Source organism: Sinohyriopsis cumingii, chromosome 3 (genome assembly GCF_028554795.1).
Source record: "Sinohyriopsis cumingii isolate HCF-2022 chromosome 3, ASM2855479v2, whole genome shotgun sequence".
NCBI classification, from domain to species: domain Eukaryota; kingdom Metazoa; phylum Mollusca; class Bivalvia; order Unionida; family Unionidae; genus Sinohyriopsis; species Sinohyriopsis cumingii.
Genome location: NC_142963.1, coordinates 105,214,469 through 105,234,194, shown reverse-complemented (window position 1 = coordinate 105,234,194; position 19,726 = coordinate 105,214,469). Strand labels below are relative to the sequence as shown.

The 19,726-nt window shown below is 36.0% G+C and overlaps 1 protein-coding gene across 3 annotated transcripts in view; it reads right to left on the bottom strand.

Moving 5' to 3' along the window:
- Positions 1 to 18,901, bottom strand: part of LOC149803464 (protein phosphatase 3 catalytic subunit alpha-like) — a 104,833-nt gene extending 85,932 nt beyond the window's left edge. For all 3 annotated transcript variants that reach the window (XM_089953172.1, XM_089953173.1, XM_089953174.1), the window contains exons 1-4: positions 18,732 to 18,901; positions 14,608 to 14,808; positions 8,917 to 9,041; positions 2,819 to 2,930 (exon numbers count right to left, since the gene is read on the bottom strand). In XM_089953172.1, the coding sequence (XP_089809298.1) occupies positions 2,819 to 2,930; positions 8,917 to 9,041; positions 14,608 to 14,808; positions 18,732 to 18,780 (487 nt within the window). In that variant the 5' untranslated portion in view covers positions 18,781 to 18,901. The remainder of the gene's footprint in view (positions 1 to 2,818; positions 2,931 to 8,916; positions 9,042 to 14,607; positions 14,809 to 18,731) is intronic.
- Between the last annotated feature and the right edge of the window lie 825 nt (positions 18,902 to 19,726).

The window sequence follows — 19,726 nt, the reverse complement described above, 5'->3', positions numbered from 1 at the left end:
CGACGACAATTTCCAATTTCTCCTGCGTTCCATTTAAGATCTGAAACCAATGCTTCAAGCTACATGTCACTGTAATAGTTCTGCACCAAAGTTCAGCTCAGAGCTTCAAAACATTTCTAATCCGGATTTCCGCCGAATATTCCAACCCCATTTTTCACATTTGGACATTTTGGATGGAGTGTGGGTTCAGAGCAATTACATATAAAAAATATGGAATCTGTCACCACTGTAAGATAGCTTACCAGTGGGAATAGCAAATTTAAACTAGGTTACATCAACTTATACCTGCATGAAATCGATAGGAAAATTATTTATTTTCTCAAAAAGGTAAAGTATTATAATTGTTATGTCTTTAATCCGCTGAAATACTAGATGAAACTCAGCATAGATGAAACCTGACCTGGTACTCGCCGTTTGCGTAATAGTCACTTGACTTCTCAAATCTCAAACAACGACAGTGAAAGTCCAACAGACAGTGATATCAACAACAAACTCCTTTTTAATGTTGCTGTACAAAATTTAAATTATACACCACTCCCTCGATAACTCGCGCCCGGATAACTCGCGATCCCGCTTATAACGCGGTGTCCGTCTTGGCTCCCGATTTTTTCCAGACAAAATGTATTTAAAATATCTTTAAAATATGCTGAACATGAAAAAAATTACGATAAGAACTGATAAATTAAACCTTGATACATTGCTCGTTTTATCATCGAAAATGGTGATTAATGCCCGTAAAAATATAATCCATAGAGAAGAATTAATTTCAGAGATCTCGAAAACGCTTAATTATGCGTATTTGGACGCCAATTTTTGATCTTGGACGCAGAAAATCACTGAGGCTGGAGTCTTCCGTACGCATGTAATAGGTGCGCGGGAAATTTCAAAGATTTGCCGGTCCTGTTTCAGCCACCTGCTTTGTGGGAAAAGGTGTTGATCAGTTTACTGTGCTGATATTTACAATGACAGAATTCAGTGACTGAAAGACTCTTTGATGTACTGTTGCTATTTCATAAGAGTACATTAAAAAAAAAAAAGAACATGATGCAACAACTAGGCGGCTAGTTCAAATGCTTTGACTTGGCGGCCGAGTGAGATAATATACTGATATTTAGTGATTGATATTGCCATAAGCTGGCTGGATACACAAAATGTTGACCACGTAAAGCTCATGCAGTTGAGAAATCAGAGGGATTTTGCTCGGCGGCAGAGAAACCAAGGAGTAACACACACAAAAAAAATTAACTGATTTTTTCAAAAAGTGAATTGATATTTGTCAAGCGTGGCACAAACGGCAAGTATTAACTTGTTCTAATTTACGTTGTTTTAAATTTGTAGACCAATTAAATATGTCAGTACTGATTAACTCTTGTTTTTTTTTTTTTTTTTCCATTTTACTTCTATCGCATTCAAATCTATCTATCGTTCGATCGACACTGTTTCTCGAAAAGAGTCGATCTTTTGTGTATAAAAAACTTCTAATTTGGCTCAAACAATAAAACTAGATTGCATACAATTCAACATAAAACTTAGTGACGTAGTACACAATGTGTGAAGTGGTACACATGTTCAGCGAACGGAAACCACGTGGAATAATGTTTTCGATGATCGCCTCAATATACTGTAATTTATCCTGAAATTTTTAATGTTCTATGAGAAAATAATAAAGTACACCGTTATGAAGAGATATTTATTAACAGTTAATCTCAGAACGATTATAAAGTGAGTATTCAACAGTATAATCTGTCTACCCCTCCCCCCTTATTTTTCCGTTATGTCGTCAATCACTTTATTGGTTTTGGGCTTATTTTATAGGTCCCTCAATAATTCGCCCCTCGCTTATAGTGCGGTCGATGTTTCTGGACCCCGATGTGCGCGAGTTATCGAGGGAGTGGTGTATTAGAGTCTGATACCTTTTGTGAAAACCTGAAAGAATATATCATTCTCAACATATTTAGTTCAAGAACAACTACAAGAAACTTGGCCAGTCTGATTCAGCATGCGGAGTAGTCTGGTTACTGCTCTGTATGCTCCCTGTGTGAGAGAGGACATGTCAACGTGATAGTCATGTGATACAACAAAACCCTGAAGTAAGTCTCAGAATAAATAGAGAATTTTGTGCTCTTTCGTTTTTGTAATTTTATTAAAACCAGTAAACGACTTTCATTTAATATTTTTTTCTACAATATTTGAAAATGACGGTGGTAAGATTATGTGTGCTCATGCGACATGCTATCGAAATCGATAGTACCAGCTCAAATTTCATCAAAGTATTAGTTTTGTCTTTCAGCAGATTAAAGACATGATTTTAATACTCTCGTAATTTCTGAGAAAATAAATAATTTTTATATTGATTTCATCCAGGAATAACTCGATTTAACAATATTAAAGTTTGCTAGCCCATCCGCTAAGCGGCTTTGTTTTAATGTCACAATGTTGGCCTTTTGTGATGTTAGACTGGTTTTCATACCTTCCACAAAAAAGCGTTTGGATCGTCTCAACAAATATATTTATGGCAAGCACCCAAATGATCCATACTGCTACCTCCAAATATTCTGGTTAGAACCCAATAATTTCAGTTACAACTCAATTATGTAATTGTTTCGGGCGTCACGTTGTAGAGGAAAATTCCTTATTTTCCACAATTTTTGTCAATATTTGGAAAATTCAGCGACTTTTCACGGTTGTGAATTTTTTAAAATCATTTCTCCCGACTTTTCCCCAATAGCGTGGGAACCCTGATCATAGCATAATAGGCTCAACCTAAAGCAGGCATATAAAAACGAATCAAATTTAAGGATGAAGAAATGTTACTTACATTCTTGTTTAAAGGTGAAATATTCTGTAAGATGCCTACATTCATGGTTACCTCGTAACAGGAAAAATGTACTTGGATACAGTATTTTCAATGCCCAGAGGTATAAAACACACTGTTAAGAGAAAAATAAAAGAAATAATTAACTATCGAGACTAATAACCAGAATAACATTTTTGAAAAAAGGTGAAGAATATATGTTTATTATTGAACTGGATATAGCAAATATTTGGAGATGTCAAAGGACACTTAAAACCTCAAATGAACACTCTGCTGTGTCCAGGAATAAAAAGGAAATATTGGCGTAAGGCAAATGACAGCAAAATCTCAACTTCTTGTTGTGGGGTTTAATGCCATTTTTCAGCACTCAATAGGCTATACATGGCAGCCAGTATTAACTCATTCGGCCCCAGCGCTGTTTTCAGTATCTCTGCTGATATGCCTCAGAAGCACAAAGCTGTGTCTAGCTGCTTGTGCCCCATAGTTTTTACCTGTTTGAAAACATCGTGCACATACATTCACTGTTACTTTAATTTCTCTTCTTATATCCAAACAAAATCCACGAAATTTTCACCATTTATTTCAAATGAATTTGTCGACACATTGATGTAATTTTTTCCCTACTTGTCGAAGTCTTTCACAACTTATTTATACAGTATTTACAAACTTATGTGCAACGTTTATCCGCAAGAACTCCGTCATCATCGCTGTCAGCATCATCATCTTTGGACGATTCAATCTCAGAAACTTCTATGTCCAAATCTAAATCTCACAAAATATTCAACTGCTGAACATATTTTTCATCAGCCTGCTCAATAATTTCAAGATCAAACCCGAGAAACTCCACATTTTTGCTCTCATCAAAAATCACTCTTCCAACCCCCATCATTTACGATTTTTCATGAACAGAACACGTGTAGTTAAACCGCTCTCAAACTTTAGCCTTTTGCTTCTGAACAATTCAAATTTCCACAAATGAAAGTCAAATCATTTCAGATTGGTTTAATAGTTGTTTAGTTCTTGGAATAAACCATTTCTAACCAGAGACTTTGTATCTAACACACATTCATCACGCCTGGAGACGGGATCGGCCACTGAATGCAGTAAACAATTCACGACTACAGGCGGGATCGGCCAATGAATGCAGAAACCGGATCATGCCTACAGACAGGATCGGGGCCGAATGAGTTAATGGTAAAGGAATAACCCGGGAACACCCCAGAAAGAACCACCAACCCACAAGAAGCTACTGGCAAGCTTTCCCACATACCCACATTGGCTGAATCCAAGACTCGAACCCACACAGAGAGATAAAACCTCAACCTGAAACAGCTTGATCCTACAAGTTCAAGTCAACATTAGTTGCCATAGTAAACACTGTCATTCAAAACATAAGTTAAGACAAAAGTAATCTTCATAGTAAGATATTGTCACCAGTTCCAGGGCATAAAAGATACGAAACTAGGAAAAGAAGAAAGAAACTATCAAACATAACATTAGATTAGATGTTATATAAATTAATAGAAATCAGACATTTTTTTTGTTTATTTTCTTCTTAAAATATGCTTCTGAAGCTATAATCTCTGTCCACACTCTAGGTCTTTAATTTACTGGGTGCAAGCCACAGGCCTTGTGTAAAGTTGGAATTATAATTTACTTACGAATGTAAAGTTCCGTCATGAAGATTTTTTTTGTCACCATGATCATGACCTATGATCCCAATCTTAATATTTTTCCCTCTATATTTTCCCAATACATTATAAAATGAATGTTCAGCACTCTTTTATTTCACATTAACTCCTTATCTGCAATATCATGCCAAGGAAATGGGAGCAAAGGGCCTTTCCACAAGGACAGAGGGGCAGTTGAGCTAAGCTGGCCTGGTCAGGTATTAAACCCATCACCCTTGGATTACAATTCCAAAGCTCTAGAAACTTAACTACCGTTAACTCTCTTAAACATGGGTATAGCATAATTTGTAGCAAATCAAACAAAAAAGTTTGATTTTGTCCACAGTAGAGACTATATTCACATTTCAATTCAATACATTTATCTGTGAATTTATACTTATTTTTCACTCACTTCTCCACTGTTTATAACAAAAAAGTTACTTGTTAGTGATGACAATATTTTCAAAATGGCTGATGTTGTGGCCATATTGGACATCAGATCGACACCATTTTCTTTTGGACCAACTATACATGATGAGAAGTTTTCTGGTGAAAACCCCATGCCAAAATGACTTTCCATTATCAGCATTTTCAAGATGACCGCTATGGTGGCCATATTGAACATCAGCACCATTATCAATCAAGACCAACTAGATATCACAAGTTGTAGTTGTTGTAGGGTTTAATGCCATTTTTCACCACACGATAGGCTATACATGGCAGCCAGTATTAATGGTGGAGGAAGAATCCGGGAAAACCCCGGAAAGAACCACCGACCCACGAGAAGCTACTGGCAAGCTTTCTCACATACCCACATTAGCCGAATCTGAAACTCGATCCCATGCAGATAGAGGTGAGATGGCAGTGATCTGTGACGGAAAGCGCTTTAGACCACTCGGGGCCCCCTGATATCACAATTAGTCTTCGGCTGAAAACCTCATGGCAATATTAATTTTCACTAAGGTAGGTTAGCTGACTTACAGTGAAAATGACCTACTGACATGACCTTCCACTGAGGAGGAGTTATAAAGATTTTTTTCCAAGATGACTAATGAGATGGCCATATTGGATGTCAAAGCAGCACCATTTAGGACTAACTGGACCAGGTGCATCCAACCCATCGTTCACAGGATAGATAGGCAGTCCTTTTGATATTATGCATTTTAATATGCATAATTAGTGATAAGGAATTGTTCTTGCTCATGCGGCTGGCAATCCTGCTTATTTTATCTCTTTTGGCCCCCAGCCAAAGAAAAGTTGGAAGCCCCTCAACTAGACCATTGATGAATGTGTATGAAGTTTGGTAATCCTCAAAGCAGTTTATGAGAAGTAGGGATAACAAACTAGTGCTATCAAACAAACGAATAACAGATGGCCAACAGACCATCCCACAAGCTTTTCTGAGTGTTCCACGATTCAATATCCCCATGCCAGGGGCCTCTTTCTGGTCAGCATTCCCTGTGTTCCAAGCAAGTGCCCATCAGGCTCATCAGAAGAAAAAAATCAAATTTACTTGAGAAAACTTTGCAGACGAATTTTACTTCAAGCTCTTGAAATATCATGTAAATTATTAACATTTATCCCCATGTATAACACCATACCCTTAAGAAGATCATCACCATACCGTACTTTTATCGAAAGCATGTGAACTTTGAATGGGGAACTGACCGTCCAGATTAGCTATAATTAGTGCTCACTCGTCTTGTTACACACAATTCCACCATTCGAAGCACGAAAATACCATTTTTAAGGAAGTCTACCTCAGTTTTATAGTTAAAATCTACTTCTGATAAAATCCAATTTTTTTTAAATTTACAAAACAAAGTAAAAAAGAAAGAAAAAACAAAATGGTTATTTTTACACATTCTATCCACACATATAATCCAATCAGAACTAGCCTGCTGAGAGTGGAACTGTTCCTGCAGTCGTTGCAACCAGTGCTATGATGTGTAGCTAAGTAAGCCAGAGATGTGCACCTCCTTACAATGCATTTCAATATTTTCAGTATTTCATGTCACCTTTCAGTATTCTTCACAAGTGCACACCAACAGTAACACACAACATTACCAACACATCTTTATTACATCCTGTAACCAAACTGACAATACAAACAATGATCCTTACTGCATAAAATGATGCAAAATATTGCATATTTACAATATTTGAAACATCATTGTTGAGCTTAGATGCTGAAGGTTACAACAAAGCAGTGTCAAGTTCAATGCTACATGCTGGAATGAGGCTCACTGACTCGTCTTATTCAATTCATTGTAGGCGCTTTTCAACTTCTGTAGTTGTTCAAATGAGTGCTGGCATTGGGATTCAAATGGATGACCAGGTTTTGATTTAAAAAGCAACAATGCTTCCCACTGATGCTCTGTTCTGTTCTTGTGCACTGTAGAGAAGTCTCTCTCACAATGGGCATTACGGTGGGGAATGGTTAATCACTTTATGCTTCTCCAATTTTTTGTGGCAAGAGACGTCATTCCTGCCACCACTCCTAACTGATATATTAGTTTCACAGTTTGCAGAAGGCATAACTATTGCCCTTTGTGCGGGAATGAAATGCTGTATGATGTGAGAAACTGCTGTACTCGTCGCTTTGCGTCTTTGATTGAAGTTAATTGTTCTTCAGTCACTCTCTTCCTCATAGATACAATGTGCCATTGCAGAGCATTTTGCACACGACCCTTCTATTTAATAGAGTCTGAGAGCTATGACTATACATCCCCGGTTGTTTGTACCCCCCTACCAATTTCAATAATGAAAACGTTTTAACGTGATAAAAAGTGCACAGAACTAAGTCAACCGAATCACTGATTCATAATTTTTATCCTGACTGTGACCAGAATGACACTAATACAGGCATCCAGTGCACCTTTCATGCTTAATAAACTTTCCATACTAACATGGCGTCATATTGCATACAGTGTGGGCTAGTTTATTTCTTTCAGACAACATAATGACGTACTTGATCCTATTCGGCAACTGCCAGATAATTCCGTAAATTACCATTAAGTTGAGAGTTTGAAATTATATGCCTTTGCACACATGAACATAGAAATTAAACCACTTTTTAAATCCACGTGAAAGGCAAATTTGCTGTCATAATTTTTCTTTGCTTGATTTGACATTGTAAATATCGGAAGCAGACATATGTATGTACATCGGTAGTCATGGACACACCAATCTGCTAGAAATGGACTTGTCCCGGAACTGGAAATATATCTCAAGCATGTCCATCTAATATATTGAAAACTTCAGTTCAGCGTGAAATGCGCAGACGATGATGATCTTTGGACACTCTACTTTAGAAATTGTATATCAATGAATGACTACTAAGTTCCTTGCACTTTTTATCACATTAAAGGCTTCCATCATTGAAATCTGTAGAGGGGTACAAACAAACGGGGATGTATAGTCAGACTATAACTACGGCAGATTGCTATTGCTTTACTTTCATACTTATTTCCTTTCCTTTTTTTCCATACTTGCCAAAGAAAATTTTTCCGTATTTTACCTCGCACGAAATTGGATTTAGCTCTTGAGGTCATATTTCCATATTTGATATATTTTCCCCATACTAAATACGGAAAAATACGGAGGGTGTACAGGTCTGGTAAGTTGATTAAGGCTAACATGTGACCTCAAGAGGATATTAACTGATTACCTTTTCGTTGTAAACTGAAGAGTCTAGGAATATTATTAAGGTGTTTAAACTAATAAAGGGACCAAAGGTGGTCCATGATGGTTTCTGAATCCTTGGTTAATAATCTGCCATCCTTTGGAGCAGCCAAGATAAAAAGCAAAATGATTTTGGCAGAAACTCTAGAGTAATGCAACACTGGTTAAACATTTTATTCAGTATCTTTGAACAACATCAAAAGTGTAATCATAAACTGTATAAAACAAGACATGCTTCAGATGCCGACTGAGCAACTGGACCATTAGATAGCAGGACCTGGAGGAAAACTGCTTTATGTGAAATATTTTGAGATCTTAATAAAGATACAAGTCATTTCCTTTCATATTTAATACAGCAATTGCAATGTTCTGTGGCAAATAAAAGTATATATTTGGGCCCTTTTGGGGACACTAAATATCAAGTCAGATCTGGGGTTTTTTCTTTCGAGTCACCAGCCCCAGGCCTGTGCATGAAAAGAATTTTCTTTCAGCACTGCTAAAAAAACAAATAGCAAAATGGATTCTCCACTCACTAGATATGAAGCATAGTAAGTTGCATGTAATTCCCACAATAAGCTTGTGAGCTGTCAGCTTGCACAAAAACATCTCAACACTTTGTTGATGCCAATAATGAAAACAGCATCTGCATTGTTATCTTGCATTTCAACAAAAAGCACAACAGACAAAAGAAAAAAAATTATGAATTTTTTTTTTTGTAAATTGTATTATAATTTGATTATATATTACCTCAATACTAAAATAGCCTCGGTCCACATAGTCTCCCAAAAAAAGGTACCGAGTTGTTGCTGGTGGGCCACCTACTTCAAACAATTTCATAAGATCGTAGAACTGGCCATGTATGTCACCACATACTGAAAAAGAGATTTAACAATCAGAATTTTCTACTGAAACAAAAAGATGAATCTAACAAAAGAAACACTTGTCAGTTTTCCAAATCAAAGGATGGAATGTCCAGCACAAAGACATACACGCCAACCCCTAGTGAAGTAAAAGTGGTTATTAGAGTAAAAAGTGTTTTCTATAAATTATATGTAGTCACATGTCTTGAGCACTTCTGCATACATCTCTCTCAAAGAGGAGGCTTTGGTAAATGTATTTTCAGTCAAACCTTTAAATCTTTCTTCGCAATTTGTTCTCTTGTGTTAGTCTATAGTCTGAATTTGCTCAATTTCCCATCATGGGTAATTTAAAATAATGACATTTCACTTTTTGACAAAAATCACTTGACAAAGATGTAGATAACTCAGTGCCCACAGCGATCTCTCAATGAAACTTCTTAGCGCAGGCTTGCTGGGGTAATCAACAGTAAATCAGCATGTTACACATTGAGCATGGGCTTGTGACCCCCTCCCCCATTTTGTCCTATATACCCCAAAATCTCAATACAGCACACATGCTTTGGTGTGCATTTCATCAGGAAAAAAAATTCATTAGTGGATGTCCATCCATGTCTTTGCTAGTGCTAGCAATAGCCAAAGTCACAAAAGGTGATAAAACTGAAAGATGGAAAGTAATTCCAAGTATACACAATTATAAGTCAACTCATGCTTTTCGGGCTACAATAGACCAAATTCTCTTTGTTCATTAATTAAGTCAGTGTGTATTTTCCAAGTCTGTTCCAACGAAAGTTTGTGGTGAGTCTGAGTTCCACTTTTTTTTAAAAAAAAGACTGAGTAATAATACAATTATACTATCCAATGGAATATTTACAAATAAATTAACTACTTACAATTTGTCCGTTCCAGGAAAAAATGTCAATGAGAAAATAAGTTTTCATTTAATTCTTGGTTTATTAGCTGGTGAAAGTAGTTTTAAAAAATCTTTCATTTACTGGAATAAATTCTGGTAGATTAGAGTTAAACAAGTCAGCCAGCAATCCTGAATGGAGAATTCCATTGTGCAGCTCATTTCAGGTTATTCAAATATAAAGAAAAAAGATGTTAATGTTTTCTTGAGTTATCTAAGATCATGATAAAACCATAACTGCTACAATGCAAGTGTCCAAGGTAAATATGATATGGTGCAGACCATAACTGTTGAAGAAAATAACATTATCTAATTTTTATAATAGAATTAGTGCATTATGTACCATTATTTTCATTTCTTCCTCTAAATGTTGCATCTCTCCAAAATTTAGAAGGTAGCAGACGTGGTGCCCTATGAAAAGATCAGATGTACACCACAGGACTGGTGTTGAGCAACCTTGGCTATGAACGACCATCTGTCCTTACTGATCACAATAATAATGCATGGATTGATTTATAAAAAAAAAAAACACAATCAAACACCTGCAGAATGCAACCAGCGGCCACAACTTTTGTAAAATATGCAATCTGATGTTACTATAAATGACTTCATCCCAAAAATAGATAAATGCAACTGCTTTGGTTTTCTCCTTGCAACCACTGTTTAGAACTGTCCGCAGGCAAAGTGCAGACTGTTCTAAATAACACTGCTATGAAAAAACCATAACACAAGAACTGAGGCAAACACCACTGACTTTTATCTAATCGTTTGTAACCATGTCTACTGAAAAAGTAAAAACTGTTTTAACAAAAGAAAAAATGAGATTGACTACCAGTTTCCTAAATTGTCATACATGTTGTGTCAGTTGTTTTACTGTAAACCTGACTAAAGTACTTGTCACTAAAAAGAAATGAAAAAATGTGAAACTTTTCTTTCTGATGACACAGAGAGAAAAAAAGAACTATGGAAAGAAACTTATGATGGATTCTTTTCAAAATTAATGAGTGCTGCATGCAGATCAATCTTAAGACTTGCATCCATCAATGGAACCCAATCTGAAAGGCATGTCATTGTGCGAGGTCGCAGATATGGATAATCACATAAACAAGAAATTACAATTCCACAAAATTCTTGCGAAAAATTCACACTGCAACTTGGAAGAACAAGAGCAAAATGGGACTTTAATTGCCCAATCTGAAGCAATTGGACTCAGTGGACACAACCAGGTCCATTATTATTAAAATTAATAAGGAGACACTTAAAGTTTGTCATATTTTTCCTCACAATAGGAAATAATCTTTCACTGTCACTGATCTCCAACTCAGAAAGAGAGGTTATGTTTAACAAAAAAGCTCACAAACATTGATTCAGCACTGGCAGCATGCAGGACTCGAGTATGTGGCTTAAAATACTCCAAAACTGAAATCTGCGTGGAAGGGGAGTGTGCTGTTCCACATCGTTCTGCCACGTACCTCTAATGGCTCATTTCGTTGCTTACAATTTATCTTTCATACATGTACTTAAAATAATAATATTATATGGTACATATACGACAGGTAAATTATAAGCATCAATACCAGCCCTTGTGCATATTCCCAATTGTAAAATTCTCAGCACACTACTGTGCAAAAAGCATAATGTATATCGATGCATGATGACTGAACAACGATCTATACTTCACTTTCTGTGGAATAAAAATCTTTTTTCCTTGGAGGTGAAAACATTTTAACTGCAGTGTAGCTTAATTACTAAATGGTATTAATCCAGAAGATGAAACATCGAACGGTGAACGATTAATGGTGTTGGCGTATGTGCAGAAAACTGTGAACTCGAGCAAACTATGATATATGTCAATCTCTCAATCTAAAATATCACAACACTCAAAAAATCTGTCTTCATGAAGTTTCCCAACCTTTATGAGCTTTTTGCTAACAATGTGCTTCCTCACATCATCTCTGCCACCAAGCCCAATGCTAACATTTGTGGCCCACTGTGCAAAAAAGCATAATGTAAATAGGTATTTGATGACTGAATGCACGGCAAAGTTTGGAATATTCCGAAGTAAACGTCGATTTCTGTGCAATACATTTCTTTTTCCTATAAAGAACACATGTAGATCTCAGAGTCTGTCTGTCTCTGAATTCAGTTGTAAATATGAGCACATTTTCCCACCACTCAGCAGCTAGCTGAAGCTAATGAACTTGCCCCCCGGCTACTGCATCATGTTCTTTTAATCTACTTTTATGACGACAACATGCACATATGGGGTACTTCGGCCACTTAATAATTTCACTCTAAGTATCATCATATCGAAAGTGATAAATTGACCAACATATTTTACCAGTCAGCAGATGGCTGACGCAGGACTAAGCATTCTGAGACCTCTGACACACTGTCAGCACACCCCAAGAAAGTGCAAAGCACAATACATATCAGTTTAAATAATTTTAAAGAAAAGGCCAAATTTGAGTAAAATTTGTAGGTGACTTGTACATAGTGATCAGTAAGTAAAATGCTAGTCAAACCAAGCATTACAAAAAGCCGTTAACAAGTTAAGACATAGCAGAGAAAATCTTTTTCAGACAATGAATTTCTTTCTCAGGTTTAAATTAAAAAATTGAGCTGAACTTGGAAATGATCATGTCAAAAGAACTGCATGCATTGATTTCATCAACAGCTTATCAGATGTACCAATGAAAATGTCAAGGATAAAATGTCTAGAGCTAAATGTATATAAATTCTGTGAGATGCTAGTACTGATTCAGCATGTATGGACCAAGAATGCAGTCTTGTTAGATTTGTTGACTCTACAGTACAGTATATTTTACACGTCAGAGATCCATACTGCATGCAATTTAAATGGTGCAGCTTAAAAATAAATATTTTAACAGGCCCATCTTCCACTATTCTTTCAGACTATGTAAATATGGACATTTGGGTTTTTCAAACAAAGAAATAAAATTTTAATTTACTTGTCCATGGACAACCTGTTTGTTTTTTTCAATTTTATTTTTACAAAATTTCTGCATCCATGAACTGTGCATTTCTTATCCTACATTTAAGTTTATGAGCTAGTGAAGTTAACTTATGGCCAGGTTAAATAACAATTACCGTTACCTTAGCTAATGTTGCAATTCAGATGCTAATACGTGTATATGTGATCTTCAAATACAAATGTGAGAGACATTTTATGACAGATGTACAGCTTTGTTGCTACATAAAATTATTCAAAGATGAATGAATGCTCTTTCTTTAAAACAAGAACTACTGATAGTAACTACATGTACATTTTTCCTTCCTAGTCAGTTTTTGTATTTCAACCTTAGGAACTTCGCACAAACCTGTATGTATGAAACCACCTGTCTCAATTCTGCTTTATGTTGGCAGAATGGGTGGCCTCTCACAAGAGGTTTTACTGTTTTGATTGAAAAAGAACTACTCAAACTGTAAAAACAAAACTCAATTTACGTCAGGTCCGTGCCCATGTATTAAGTCATATAATGCAGGACACGTACCCTAATATGCATGACTCGGGTGGGGGCACATCTTAAATGTTAACAAACACCCCAACGTGTACTTTAGATGTAATGAAACTTTGTGCTTGATATTTAATGCAATAATGCCCAAAAGCATAGGATTCTATACTGAAAATTCCAGAATGAATTCTATAAATTTAGCAAGGTCTATAGTAAAATTCACCGCACAGGTGGGCTGTGGTTGGGAGTGGCATCAATGTTACTAATAATAACAATGCTTAATGTTTTAATTTCAAATGTGAATTACCAATAATAAACAAAAATACATTTTTACATATCAAAAGAAGAACTGGGGAGGTAAGCTTTATTATCTTTATCTTCAACTCAATGAGATCACACAGCATGGACAACTCACTTGTTGGCAAAATGTGATGCTAGAGTGGTCTTCACGAAGCTCATTTTGAGGTAACCAATCTTCTTGGCTGGTCACTACTTAAGTCAGTGCGGTCCAACCCGTGGCCTGATTTTAAATGGCCCGCCAGAGCTCAAGCAGCTATATAGTCATTGCTTTTCAGTTTTCTGCTGCGGCCCTCTGCTTCAAGAAAAGCATTTTTCAGAGGCTCGTTGTGTCAAAAGGGTTGGACAGCACGGACTTAATGCTTGGATTGACTATACAAATATGTCTCCTGCAAGCAATTCAGTTAAAACTTTTTTCTGTAATCAAGTGGCAACTGAAATTTTCCATTTTCACCCAACTATAATCAATATGCAAAGCTGAATGGCATTTTTCCATTCAGAAATAAATTCTTTCTCCTGACCACCCCCATCCCCAATTTCCTGACAGCTAGGGAACCCTGCAAACAAAATCATGAAAAAGCAAAATATTATGACTCACCTTGATGCATCCACAACTTAGCAGACATTGGGACTTGCAGTGTCCAAAATAATTACAAGAAAACTGGAGTGACAGATATATAAAGCTCTCAGTTTGTATCCCTTCCTAATACTGGTGGTAAGAACCCTTTAAAAAAAAAAAAAAAAAAAATAACTGGCCCTTCTTTAACAAATGCTTATAATGTTGGTAATGTAACATAAATGCCCCACAAAACTGAACCAAGGCTGTACAGAAAAGGTTGACACTATAGACCCCTTCCACATTTTAAAAGTGAAAAAAAACACGAGTTTCAGCAGTCACCTGTGACTGGAGCCTCTATGTCCAGCATCGTCTTTTCCTGCCTCAAAAGGGCAGCTCCTTCATTGATAATTCGTAATGCCACATCCTCTGTGACTCTGCCTTCCAGAATGAAATGTTGCTTCAGAACCTCTGGCTTTGGTTTTCCTTTGGAATCAAAAACTTCACTCATTGTCAGTCGATGGCTGGGTGGGAAAGCCACGCCTGAAATAGAAATGTCATAAACTGTTTAGTAATAGTCTAGAAGACATCTATACAAAACCATAAGGTCTTAATTTTATCAAGTTTATCACCCAAGCCATAGTTTCACATTTCTCAGTGTGGGGATTCTGCTATTAATATTTTCTAATATGTTTCATGTAAAGGAATTGACGGGGCCTGAGTATTAAATTTTTCTATCTAGGTGATCAATCATCCTTGGCCTTGGAATCTACCAGCAACAGCTGAAACAGCAGGTTTTAAACGGTAAGAAATCCTATTTCAGTATTTCTATATCTGAAAAACCTTACGTGTTTAAGCCAAGTAGATACGTCCTGAATGATGTAATCAAGATCACTGGATATAACTTGCCCAATCCACTCCTGTGCTGCTATGATCTCCAATGTCTTACAATGACGTCAGAGATGCCAAGCTTTTAAGAAACTTCTTTATGGTAACCATCGATCACAATCGAATGCCCAGGTACCTGATCAAAGGGAATTTGTATTAAATGTGAACCTGAACTGCTTTGTTGTAGGTTCACACATGCCATCCCCCAAGAGAGGTATAAGCATATAAGTGGCAAAAAGCGTAATCACAGTACAAAAAGAACAATCAATATATTATATGCCATAATTACAGAAAACTGCGAGAAAAATGGTACATATGTTTTGCTACTTACCTAGATCTGCATTTTAAATTTTTGTCACAAATCAACTTAGTAAATTTATTTCTCATGAGGCGATCTTTATTCTATTTGGATAAAACGAGTTTATTTTTGGCTTATATTTATCAGCTCTGCAGGAAAGAGGTTTAGCACTTGGTGAAAACAATATCCAAAAACTGCAACAGGCTGGAAATCAAACCATGGAATTGACAAATTCAGGATTTAAATAATCGTACCTCAAGACAATTTTGGACCTCATAGTGCCTGTGCAGTACAGCATATGCATGACACCAACTAGCATGAGCAGACAATTCCAGAGTTGCTAGCACTCCATTTGAAAAACCATTTTAAAATGGAGAATGAAATCAAAAACAAATCAAACAAGTGCTTTCTTTAACACAGCTTACCCCATTGCAAAATACGGAAAACCATTTTGTGATTAAAAAAATGCACTGTGCACTCCAGTAGGAAAATGATTTTTAACTTGCTGCTAATTATAATAGAATTAGGCAAGAGTACTTATTTGGTCAGTTGATCAGGTCTCGAGAGAACGTCTTAAAACCTGAATTCCATTACAAATATTTCCATTCTTGATGGAAGTAGTGATGCAATCATGCTGAGCAAGAAAGTAAACAAGATACCCTGACAATAACAAAAAAAAATAAAAAAAATAATTGAGCTCTTTGAAGAAATAAATATTTTTTTCAGAGTTTGCTTTTAAGATAGATTAGGAAAAAAGGGTATTTTTTATTTGACCTTATACACCATATATCTCAGCGAACCTAGGCACAAGATTTAAATTTTGTGGCAAGTGAAAACGTAGGAGGGACAAGTGATTTAATCAACCCCATGATAACTGATAAAATGCACAAACAATAAATCAGACTGTACATATGAGAAGCAATTTTAATTTAAAATTTGGTATATTGCAATGCATCCTGCACTGATGGATCAATATATTTAAGTCTTCATCCTGGGTCTAATTGTGGTTTCAATTTCTGCATTCATGCCAATGTCTGAACAATTGTATCAAAATCAACAAAATGTCCAAAATAAGGCTAATATTTTCAATTCCTACCACTATGCCTTCATTAAATCTCTCATAAAGTTAGAAAATTTTATACTTCAAATGATGAGGGGTCATGTCTTCTCACTGTCAGTTCTATAACAGACTCTGATGATAGTGATACACATCATTTTATGTACTATGTATCATGATGTGTATGACACCACTGATTTCAATCCATCAAAGATCAACAGATGACACAAATAAAGATCTAGTGTACAAGTCACGTTTTTTCATGGATGTTTGGCTTCTGACATGTTATTTTGTCTATATATATGGTAAAATATATTGGTATGATTACACTAGCTGCACTTTTACCACCACAACAGATAACACAAGAGTCTTGTGGATATTCACTTTCCAAATCCATATTTGGATATTCTATGGTAATGTTATTCAATGCACACCTTATTAAAACCAAAGTCTACATCCAACCAAGGATACAATCTCCTTATATTTCTCAACAACAAAAAAAAAAAAACAATGCTGAAAACGGAATTTGATTAACTAATTACGGCAGGTGATCCAACAAAATTTCATATTAAGAATATAAACACTATTTTGTTCCTGTTTCCATGGTGAAATTCAGCAATATTGTTATGATTTGTTAAAGGACATACATGTTAGCAGTATCTTCAAAGCTTCTGACAAACTCCTGAGGAAAAGAAAGAAAAAAAAACCCAGATGTAAATCACACCCAGCTGCTCCACTGATACATATTGGAATGTTTTTAGGACCCGATCCATGAAGGAGGGGCACAAACAATCGTACTATGCTCCATCTATAGTATTTTGCACACACCCCATTTATCTGTATCCATCTACCAATTTTAAAAATGAAAAGCATCAAGGATATAAAATATTCACAAAACTCAATAGTCATTTCAGTCTGATTTATAACTTCTAACCTGTGACCAAGGGGTCCACAACACTGTTGACTTGATGATGTTTCAGACAAATAAAAGCTCCAGATGTAAACATACAGACTGCTGCTGTCCATTTCTGGTTTAGAGTAGTCTATTTCAGTCAAAACTCATCTGCATCAAATTTTTGCAATGCCTAGTTATAATATTTCTAAAACAAAGTGAACAAATAGATATGAGGAACTCATGTATACATGTGTTCAAAAGATGTAATTCAAAATTTATAGAATTACTGAGATTTTCTATGATGGTAACAACATCGCATCTCTTACTTTAAAAAAAGACTGGCCCAAGCAAATGTGGCTACAATGCTGCTAAAGAAACTCATTTGATTCAACTGTCTGGGATTCCCTGGCGAAAATCAGGTTCGAACTTATATGAAATTATTAAGTTTCGTGCATCTTTAATGCTTTCTGTTTTAAAAATTGGTAAGGGGGTACACACAATTGGGATGGTGTGAGAATATTATTTAAAGGTTCCGTTGAATCTCTGAAGTGTGTAAAATGGAGGTAATGTTATCACAATTTACACTGCTTATCTTGAGTGAGTACAAGGACCATTCTACTCATTTAAAAGTGTCAGTGTCACTCTAAACTAAACAACCCCCCCCCCCCCCACAGGACACATAAAATACCTATCCTGGCCGCTCAACCCAAGTGCAACACTGCAGATAATAAATGACAGATGATGAAAAGACGTATGGTCTCGGAAACTCTTCATTATGTATATGCAATGTATCACAAATCTGCAAAACTTTGGACTGTATATCACCAAGTCTTCCTAAAAGCACGCGTCACAGTAAATTCTACATATCAAATATACATTTTTAAAAAAGCTTTTGCAAGATAATAACCCCGACTCGGCTTCGTTCTGCAGTTAAAGCCCTAACCTTGCCCAACAACGGTCAACTCAGCCACTGTAGCAATTACTAAGGCGTGATACTTTTTACCGCAGATGCATAATATGGAAAGCAGTAATTAAGGTGCAATACAAAAGAACACGAATACATTACTACAGTCTAGTTCACAGCCACACAGGTGAAATTTAAAGAAATTTTAGCAAAAAAATAACTATGCATTCCCAGTGCTATAAATTGAACTTCTGCGGAATTCGCAAATCAAATTTAAATTATGAATAAAGTTTGGGATATGTCGAATAAATTTCTTTCGCCAAACAGGGGAAACAATCTGAATTATTAGCATCATATCTGTAGCCGACATCCAATATGGCGTAAATTGACAGGACATCATAAACAAATACGACCGATAACTTACTTTTTACAACCCTCTCCGTTGTCGACAGCTTACCCTCCGATGTAGCCATCCTGGAGGTTACAAAATATGAATTACACCTACTAGTGCCTTGGATGGCACTATTAAACTACGATTTGTAAGGATTTTCCAAGCGAGGAAAGCATCGAATCAAGATGGCGTTGACAACATCTTATTTGCATACGAAATGTCGTTCTGCGCAGTAGTTTGCGCAACTGTGCTAACGCCGGGGGAGGGGGGGGGTGATTAGTAAAAATCGATTGGTAGCTTCATCGTGTTTACATACAGGCAGAAATTGTATTATATACAATAAAAATCAATTAACAGAGCACCACAAAATATGTTACATTGTATGGACGATGATTATAACAAAAATCAATCTCCAGCTGTTTCACAGACCGGAGTTTACACACGAGGCTTGGTATTTCTACACAATACAGGTTAAATAATGAATAAAAAATATCTAAATACATACTGTAGTACTTTTTTTTAGTCATATTGTATTGGATTTGAGACTCGTATCGGATCCGTTATCTTTTTTCTTTTAATAAAATCTTTATTCAATATGTATATGTTAATATATACAAATGACATAAATTCTTATATATGCTCGCACACACACACACACACACACACACACACACACACACACACCGTATACGTGAGTTTATGACGCGCAAAGCGAGAAAAATACCGATTCGCTTAAAATCACGATTTCTGCGGAATAAAAACTTGCTTATATGCTTTAATGACGCGTTGCAATTTTCGCACAACAAATTTGTTTCTTGCTTAAAGTCGAGTAGATGTAATATGATGGAATTGAATTAACCTGTCTTTGTTTGACTGCATTCAAAATAATAAAACTAACTCTTTACAGTAATACGACGAGAATTAAAATCCGATGTCACTATCAAAGCGTGTCTTCTGGTAGACTTATATCTAGTGGCATAAATCATTACTAAATATTCATCCTATTCATTTACTTCACATAATGAATT